The sequence below is a fragment of the Talpa europaea genome (assembly GCF_964194135.1).
Source record: "Talpa europaea genome assembly, chromosome: 13".
Taxonomy (NCBI): Eukaryota; Metazoa; Chordata; class Mammalia; order Eulipotyphla; family Talpidae; genus Talpa; species Talpa europaea.
This window is the reverse complement of record NC_140080.1, coordinates 67,519,476-67,529,538: the sequence shown is the minus strand read 5'-3', so window position 1 is coordinate 67,529,538 and position 10,063 is coordinate 67,519,476. Positions and strand designations below refer to the sequence as shown.

The window sequence follows — 10,063 nt, the reverse complement described above, 5'->3', positions numbered from 1 at the left end:
TGTTCATAAGGAGCTCACAGGCTGGCAGGCATAGGAAAAATAGTGTGCTAGCTATTGAACAGAGTATAGAAGGAGTGCTAGCTAAGCAAGCAGTTTCGTGCAGTGGAAGAGAGATCAAGAAGCGTTCCCAAGAGTGGCAGTGCTTTGAATGAGTATTGTGGGGTGGAAAGAAAAAGTTGTATAGATGAGAGGAATGACGATCCAGATTAAGGAACCAGATCAGTGATGGAAGTATGAGAAAGCATGTTCTATTTGTCTAGAAACAGACAAATATTCCATCCACCTCACCTAAAGTAATATAAAAGGCTCAATGTCTGTAGTGCGCACTCTGACCAATTGGTGGTAGGTGTGGTGTAGTAATATATATCCAAAGGGGTGTAGACCTATACCTCTGTATCATATACAGTCCTGTATATGAATGTTACCTCAATAAAATGAATACAATAAAAACAATTACTTTGATTAACACATAAAATGACTGATAAATGTTATTTTAGGTTACCCACTATGGACCTTTCACCTCGGGGGGGGTCGAGGGGGTCTGAGGAATATCTCAGACTTTGGGTCTAGAGAGTTCACTTTGGAATGTTGACTTTTCAAAAGATCCCAGGCTCTCTGGCTTAGTGATGCAATCACAAAGTGGTCTCTGTGTCATGGTGACAAGACCATGCCAACTTTCAGGGCACTCCTGGGGCTCAGCCCAGGTCTCATGCAATGAGACCTGGTCATTCCCAAGCACAAAAAATTCCACTGGTTCCTCATTTTCTACCAATGTAGATTCAGACCTTTAATAGGATTTAAGATCCTCTACTGTCTGCCTCTTGCAAATTCTTCCAGAACTAAATGAAAAAAATTTACTGAATCAGCGTAAGGTTTTTGGAGTTATGCTGTCTTGGATTTGAATTTATTTATTTATTTATTTATTTATTTATTTATTTATTTATTTTTAAAAATGAGTCTTTTAAAAATATTTATTTATTTATTTTATACAAGAACTGAGGTACAGGCCAGATGCACAGGTGGGTGAGAGGATTCACCAGAGATAGAGGGGGAACAGAACAGGCAGACTGACGAAAAACACTGCTGAGGGGAGCAGCGGGGGAGACAGGAGAGGTATGCCACGCCATGTGTGTAGCTCCCTGGCTGGCTGGGGATTGAACCTGTGCTGCAGAGGCTGCAGACAGCTTCATGGTGCTGCGCTCAACCCGCTGCACCACCAGGGAGGCCCTGGATTTGAATTTTAAATCTGCTACTCACTTAAGGTCTCACATAAAAATAGCAACTTAACCTGGTGTCTTATCTATGACAGGAGTGTGAATCATACCACATAGTGCTCTTTTGACAATCAATAGGATGGTGTATTTTCAATAATTAATATAGTATTATGTAAGATAACTATGTAATAATTTCATAATACTTCTTTATTTCAGATATTTTTATTATATTTAGTTTGCCTATTTAATATTCTCTGAATATCCCGTGTTTTTGTTTTGCACATTGGGACTCCATAAAACAAAATTCTAGTTAGACTAAGTTCAGCTCTTACCATTTTTGAGGAGCTGGCCTCAATTCTACTAATTAAAATTATTCTTTTTTTATTGTCTGGTTCGGGAAAGTAGTAATTTTATTATTTAAATCCAGCAGGAAGAGATAGCATGTAATCATATAATTCATACAATACCTAGAGCAATTGCTGCAGTTAAATCAATTGACTTGTTGGTTTATAGTGAGCATTCTACTGAGAAGTCTTAACATTAATAAATAAATCAATTATAATGAATTTCAATTTGCAAATAAATCCATGCTTCTATATTATACCATGAAAATAAAGATGACAATTATCTAGCAACACAATGGAATATGATTTTTCTGAAATGTGTGTATATAGAATATTACATGCTTAAAAGAGAAAATGAAACATATCTTTCCATATTACATATTTTTATTGAATATATAAAACATTATTACATTTAGCAATATATTGCAATCAGAAATATCTAATCCAAAAGAGGGAATTTCTTTGAAAATAATTTTTTTCTAAAACAAATTCTTATTCTTTGTGTTTTTGATATCTTCTTTTTCCTGTGCCTGATGAGACTTATTTATTTTTATTTATTTTTAAAGAACTTTTTAAAAAATAAGACAACCCTCTCAATGTCATATAGTAGGAAAAATGACTCAAAGCATATGTTATTAGATTTATTTATTAAATCTCATTTCCTGGGCTTGTGGATTCATTTTCAATCCTTAACATAAATACTATGTCATCTTTACTGCTTAGATAAATCGATATTTAATTCTTAAGGAGTTAAGGGGAATATTACTTTACGCTTTTCATTTTGTTGGAGATAATGCTTAAAAATACAACAATTTCAGAGATGTTAGTCAAATATGAGCAATACTGACCCTCTTGGAATAGCAGAAGTTTCTCCTCAGTGATAATCATGACAGAGTAGATGAAATGACTGGTCTCATTTCCACAGATAGTATGGGTAAAGGTGTCCAGCAGAGGTAGATTTCTTCTTCTGAAAACACCCTTAAATCTTAGCATTGATGCAGAAATACAGGAGAAGGCTCATAGAAAAATTTTCTTAACCTTCTCACAAGTGTTTTCACCTCCTTTTAAAATTTAATTTGTCAATTAAATGCTTAGTGCTATTTTATTAATTTCTCAAATCTTGTGTATTTTCAGTTTTAATATCTTTAGCACCTTACCTTTAATCATTTGCTAGTTGTTTCAATATCCTTAGAATTATTAATGCAAGAGAGAAATATTCATGTAAGGATATGTCTCAGGATGAATGTATTAAAGACGTGACATGACTAGTTTTTGAATAAGTGTTAAAAAGACCATGGCATGAATGATTTGTGATTACCCTATGGATTTCATCAGATTACAGAGTAATGAAATGTAGTAGAATCTTTGTTGTGAGTAAACTAAAGTAAGGAATGGAAATAATAATTTGTAATACATGTAATTTGGAAAAGATTAGAAAATATATGAGTAATTTTGGGGCATTATGATGATTTAGCTATTCTGCACTTACATTTCACAAAATATTTTCTTTTTTGAGAATTTTTTTTTTTGAAATTCAGAAATGGCAAAGACCATGTAACTGGTCAAACTGGATATTTTCTTTCCATGTCTGATTAAGTTACAGTATTGAAAAGCATACTGGCCAGAATACTTGAGCAAAGGGTTCAAGGTTTTGTACCACAACTAACTGATTGTGGCCATTAAACATTACTCATTTTATATTCCTTTTTTGTAAACTGAGAGAATGAGCAAGAGATTATGTGAGATGTCCCACATTCTATAATAGTTTTATTTATAGAGGAACAAAATTAAGCAAGAAGCACTATAATTATTTCATTTCAAAAAAGAGTAAGCCCTGATGTTTATTTCATTTACATTATCTTACTAGTCACATTATAGTTACTACTACTTAATTTACATATTTTACATAATTAAATAAAACTATCTTGCTAGAGTTTTTAATCTCAAATAACCTTTATACCTACTAAAAATAAGCAATCTATGCATGTATTTCCATTTCATTCACTCAACATAAGTAGCAGGTCAAAAAGAGAACTACAACATGGTAATGGACTTAAATTTTTTGTTAAATATTTTTGGTAGGATCTTAAAACTATATCCCCAGAGTTTTAAGTCTAGAAATGAATTGGAAGATCTTTGAAGACAGGAATCATGTCTTTCTTCTTACCTATATATCCACAGAGCCAAGAACAGCATTCAATACCTACTAGTTTCTAAGTAAATATTGTTGAATTTATGCATAATTACAGACTTGTAATTATACTTGTAATTATACTTGAAAATATGCATAATTACATAATTACATAATTTTTAGACTATCTGGAAAACAAATCAAACTTTTATGACTTAGAACAATATTTCATGTGTTATTTTGGCATTATCAGCAAGCATGGGGGAAAATTCCCTGTGAGGGGGCAAAAAATCCTAATATTTCCAAAAAAAACTGTTTCTACTGGAGTGTTGTCATGATTTTTTAGCTGCTTTAACATATAATTGATGATATAAATCAATAAAGTGCAATAAAAATTCATCCACGTTGATTTATGATATATGCATATATACATACATATAATTCTTTTTGATGAATCACATTTAGTGATGTGTTTAGCTGATAAAGTATATTATATTACGCATTTAGTAAATATTGCATATCTTGAGAAATTGTTGGAAGAGATGAATGACTTCAGATCTCTAATGATCGCTCATTCACCTTTTAAATCTCCTCTTAGAAATGTACATTTAATTCACTTTTTCAATTGGAAATTCTTCATGGAAATATTTTTTTAAAGATAAATATTATAGGTAAATGCAGACAAGATTTGTTTTGCAATCTCTAAGAACAAGGTCATCTTGGTTTACATGACCTTGATTTGCCTTTTGAGTTATATGCTTTTTATTAGACACCACTAAAGGATGGAGCAATTTTCTCAAAGTTTTTATGGCATACTTTTTAAAATTAGAAAGGATTACAACAAGTTTATCTAAAATGCTTGGCCAAATTTACCCTCAGAAGATATAACCAAGGAGTTGCATTGAACTTTGAATATTTGCACATATGTTGACTGTTGAGAAGTTAAGTATATTGTACATCTTTGATGGACATGTTGGTGATTGCAAGGTGCAAGACCACCATATAGAATACTGACCATAAACACTTACTGTTGAGAGTATTGTACATTACTATATCGTGTTACTCTATGTCGAGATGTCATTGGGGATGTGGTTTGGCTTATGTGAATGTCTGGACTCACCATTTGTGTCACTTGAATTTCTGGCCCTACCAAAATACTGCCACTCATCATAGGTCCCATACAACCTTCAGTCATGTTACTATTATTCATGTCTGGCATACCAGGACTAGACATTACTCTCTCAGTATAGATTACATTGTGTGTGTCTGCTAACTCAGCAGGTATACAAATATTTCCTTGAACATCATAGACAGGTGTCATTACTGTTTCAGTTACTACAACATTGGGTGCGAGCTGAGGATCAAAAACAATTGTGGTGGGCTGTACACATTGATCAGCAGTAGTGTAAGTCTCAGTCACTACAATGTCCCCATGAATAATGGGTTCAGACATTGCCATTTCTGCCATTTCTGCCTGGAATTCAGCCTCTGAGAGAGTCATTCCTGAAGATTCATTAACAAAGTAATTAGGTCCAAGCAAAGGAAGGTCAGTACTAATAGGTATACAGATCTGGTTTGAAGGAAATGGTTCAATTTCTGTGTCTAAGCAGATTTCAGCAAGAGTCCTAAATTTTGGATCTAATGTTTCCATGTAGCTTTCATCTAAATCATCCACAATCCAACTGCAACAACCAATGGAGCCCACAGGGGACCCTGATCCCTCGTGGTCATAAATGAGCAGACAGTCATTTGCTGGCCGACCTTCATCTTCATCTGCATAAGCATATGCTTTCTAGAATCAGAAGTAAAATAGGAAATCAAAAGTTTGTTTTTCCTTAAAATAATCAAAGAAGAAGAACAATAATCCTTTAGCGATATCTCATCTAAGACAATTTCATGGAATGAACTGAGACAAACACTGGTTCTTTTTTGTATTTCTAAATAATTGGAATTTTTAAAGGAGATCAGGGTGTATTAATGGTGTATACATTTTGAATAAATATAAATTTCTTTTATTTGAAGCTAATTAATAATTTTTACATTTTATTCAGATTTTGAGTCAAAGACAATATTTTAATCTTTTGGATTTTTAGCCTTTTGTGTCTGAGGTGGTTCAGAAACAAAATATATTTAGTTATGTTCAAAATATGAATTATTTATTGAATACATTATTATATAATAAATTATTTGAATAAGTTATTTATTCAAACTTGATCACTTTGAAACAAAATCTGTATAAACATACAACTATTTCTCTGTTTCTTGGACATATCAGAATATTTATGTACCCCTTGCACCCCCTTGGGATGTGCCTGAATTCAGGTTAACAAGAAGAAAATATTAAGATGTTACCCTTGGGCCTCCCTGGTGGCTTAAGGGGTTGAGTCTCAGCACTGTGAGGCTGTTGGCAACCGCTGTAGCTCGGGTTTGATCCTAGCCAGGGAGCTAATCCACATGGCACAGCAGACCTCTCTCCTGCCTTGACTGCTGCTCCCCTCAGCAGAGTATTTCAGTCAGTCTGCCTGTTCTGCTCCCCACTCTACCTCTGGTGAATCCTCTCACCCCCCAACCCATCCCCTGCACCTCAGACCTGCACACCCCAGCTCTTGTATGCATAGGTGAGTAAAATAAACCTAAAAAAAAAAAGAGGTTACCTATTGTGATTTTCAAATTACTTTTAGTGATAGGGCCTTTAAATGAAATCTTAAGTGAGAACCCAACATGTTAAAGAAAAAAAAGAGAAAGAAAAAGAGTCAGACTTCTCCTTGGGAAGGGAGGGGAGTGCCAGTTCTCTCTGCTATAGCCTGTGATGGGTTCCACAGAATCCTAGAGGACCTGCCAAACCCCATCTGAAATGGCCTGACATAATCTGACCCTTTTAAAAATTTTATAAGTAAGCGAACCAAAGGGCCAAAGAAGGTGAATGGTATGTCCAAGACCTGAAACTGTGGGGATGCTACCTCATTTATGCCACAGCATGCTACTTGTCTTAAAGCCTGTGCAGAATCGAACTTCTGCTGTTAGAAGTGAGTGATTTCAGGTCTTGAAACCAATTATTCATGAGTTTGTTATTACCTTAAAGCTCTGCTGTTCAATATTTTAAATGACACCTCAGTAAGAGTATGATCCCTTCTTGCCTCCCTATCTCTGAAATCTAGAGCCATTTTTTAAGTGTAGAGCTGAAATGTTTGGGAAAGGACCTCAGTGCCCATAGAGAGAGGAGATAGCATTCTGATATTGTTTGTCCATTAGGCAACAGAGGAAAAGTGAAAATTTGATATTAATGGTAAAACTCCTTTAATTAGTGTGGTTTTTGTAAGCAAGTCTTTCAATATCATTTCTATGACATATTTCTATGACATATATAATTTGTGCCCATTTGTTTGTTATACTTAGTAGTACTAATTAGTAATTCAAATAACTGATACTATTTATGCAATCTGCAATGGTATTTATAATCACCAATTTTAGGATATAGTTTACAATTGCAACAATGTGCTTAGCAGTTTTTGTTAAGAGCAGTGGTGTAGGTCATGTATTTTCATATGGGGTATAAAACAGGCTAATTGAAGTCTGAGATAAAAGGGACAGTTAGTGAACTAAACATACTAAATAGGAACTTTTTTTTTAATTTTTTTTAAGATTTATTTATTTATTTCTACAAGCACTGGGTACCGTCAGAAGCACGGGAGGGTAAGAGAATTTACCACAGCCAGAGCGGGGAACAGAACAGGCAGAAGGACCAAGTACACTGCTGAGGGGAGCAGTGGGTGGCAGGAGAGGTCTGCGCGCCATGTGGGACCCTCGCTGGTGGGCGGGGATCGAGCCGGCACTGGAGAGGCTGCGGGCAGCTTCGCAGCCCAGTGCTCAACCACTGCGCCACCAGGGGAGGCCCGAAATAGGAACTCTTAAGAGCAATTATTTATACTTTATGCTACTGGGTTAAATTAACCTAATGCCTCTGGGGCTTTCTACTTTGGAATGTTCATGCAGCGATAACCACTTTCCACTGTGAGGGGCAGTTAGTGGATGGGGTACTGGATAGACAACAGGAAACCTAGATTCTAGGCCCTGATGTTTGGCCGAGTCATGGTGACACTCTGTCTTGACTAGTAATTCTCTTCCTTCCCTGAATCTGCTTATTAATTTTTTTTCTATTGGAGACATCTACAAAGCAGGAAGGACACAAATATATATTTTTATCTTAATCAGGATCCTCCTGTTTTACTGTTGCTGAGCAAATAAAGTGTGGGCTAACCAGAAGGAAACAGAAGCAGAAACAGGGGAAAAGTGGGCAATGATGGATGCTGGCCTTCTTCACAGCACAGCGATGTGCTATGTCAACTGAATCTGCAAACTCTGGCAAACTGGCTTTCTGTATTTGAAGAAGTGAAATTTTTTATTCAAGATTGGCATAGGGCTAAGAATAACTGAATTTATTTCTGAAGAACTCACTGCCATTGCTATTATTATTATTATTATTATTATTATTATTATTGAGGCCCAATACTATTTTATGTCACTGAGTACAGGAGAATTACCTCAGAGAAATAACTGTCCAAGAAAGCCATATTCAGGCCTGTGTCTGCATATTCCCACTGCATCCCTACCGTCGAGCTCCTCCTCCTCATGGTTCCTGATGCTCCTGCAGCCACCAGGCCAGTGGCAGCCCCAATGCCTGTGTTGAGTTCCACTCCTGATACACCCCCTTCAACTGTTCCTCCGGCAGCGTAGGTGTTAGTGTAGATTTCTGAAAGGAGAAGGTGTTCATGTTACAGTGCTGGAGCTGTCTGCATTGCTTATCCACATAAAACATTGCCTGTCAATGTCTGCTGGGCATACCACACAGCAGAGCAGGTAGTGCTGGGCCTACAATCCCCATGCTTCTTGACAAATAAGTAAACTATACAGAGGGAATCAGGCCATACAGAGGGAGTCAGCCTTCATATTTATACAAATTTCTCCCCTAGACTTAAAAGTGTAAAGGTAGCTAAGAGGAGGGAGGATGCTGCGCCTGTCCTAGTTCCAGCTTTTGCTGCATGCAAAGTTCCCCCAGCCATCTGACAGGCTTGCACACACTGGAACCTTCCATAGCAAGACCAACATGTGTTCGCAGAGACAAAAACTCAGTCTTCATCCCTCCTGGCAATGGATAGAGAACTGGTGTTCACAGGAGTGTCCAGGGTCTCATTTGGGAATAAGGAACTATTCCTGAAAATTCTGAGGTGTGTTCTGGAATGGGGTGATCTCTCTTGTTCAATTGTTGCTGAATAGCTGGGTATTTTTCAGCATGCTTAATTGTGTATGGGACTACTAAATTCGGAGAGTGTAAGAACAGTGAGGCAAATGTGTGCATAAGTTTAGGAAAAGTTCTTTGATGTATTATTAGAAGTACATGCTGCTTTTCTGTTTTTGGACAACTTTTAAATTTGTATTACAAATAATGGCTACAGCAGCACTTACTTTGCCCTATTTTAATGTATGTTTTTTGATATAATTATGGACACATAACAAATTGTGTGTGTGTGTGCATATTCATTTACTTCTTGCAGCAAAATTTGAAGTAGGTACTATGATAAACTGAATTTCAAGATCAGAAAATGGAGGCCCAGAAAGGTTCAGTGTCTTGCCCAAGCACTTATTACTAAGTGGTGGAGCTGGGAGTCAAACCCAAGCATTCTTGTTCTAGAGTTTGCTGTAGAGATTTATCTGGTTGCATAATTTAAAAAGAAAAACAGATTTTGGTGTCCACTGACCAGAGGAATCTATACGTTCGTGGGTATTAGAGGCTGTCATTGGTACACACATATTTGACACATCCTGAAAAGAAAGAAAAAAAAAGATTTTTAAAGTAAACACTTTATGTTAAACATTTGAAAATTGACAGATTTTAATTTTTTGTTGTGTGTAATTGTCAAGACATGCTCCATTCCATTGAAACCCCAAGTTTCTCTTGAAATGGGCAGCCCACTCACCCTGTCCTCGGGTTGGGCTCCTTCGATTCCCCAAGGCTGCATCACTCCTTCTCCTCCCTCCGGCACAGGAGCAAACCTTGTCCCCAGACCATCTGGCCGTCTTCGTTTGCAACAGCAAATGAGCAGCAACAGTGGTGCCACTGCCCAAGAAAGTGAAAAGTGTTAACACATACTGCTTAATTTAGGAAGTCACTGAATATATCATTTTTGGGGGGAGGGGGATATGAGCCAATATTTAGAATCAAAGGGATAAATACAAATATAAAATCATCAATTTTCCCAAAGGATTGAGTATACATATGTTTATAAATATAACCACCCACCAAATCCCACAGACCCTCAGTGTTGAAATAGAAGGATTTTAAGATTATGTAATCAGGCTTCCTTACTGATGCATGA

The 10,063-nt window shown here is 36.3% G+C and overlaps 1 protein-coding gene across 1 annotated transcript in view; it reads right to left on the bottom strand.

Annotated features, from left to right (window-relative positions):
• Positions 1-4,713: 4,713 nt before the first annotated feature.
• The window catches only part of DSG4 (desmoglein 4), a gene marked incomplete at both ends in the record, with an annotated part of 33,637 nt that continues 28,287 nt past the window's right edge, over positions 4,714-10,063 (bottom strand). The window contains 4 exons of the mRNA XM_084252798.1: positions 4,714-5,481; positions 8,231-8,439; positions 9,446-9,509; positions 9,665-9,804. Of these exons, the coding sequence (XP_084108924.1) occupies positions 4,714-5,481; positions 8,231-8,439; positions 9,446-9,509; positions 9,665-9,804 (1,181 nt within the window). The remainder of the gene's footprint in view (positions 5,482-8,230; positions 8,440-9,445; positions 9,510-9,664; positions 9,805-10,063) is intronic.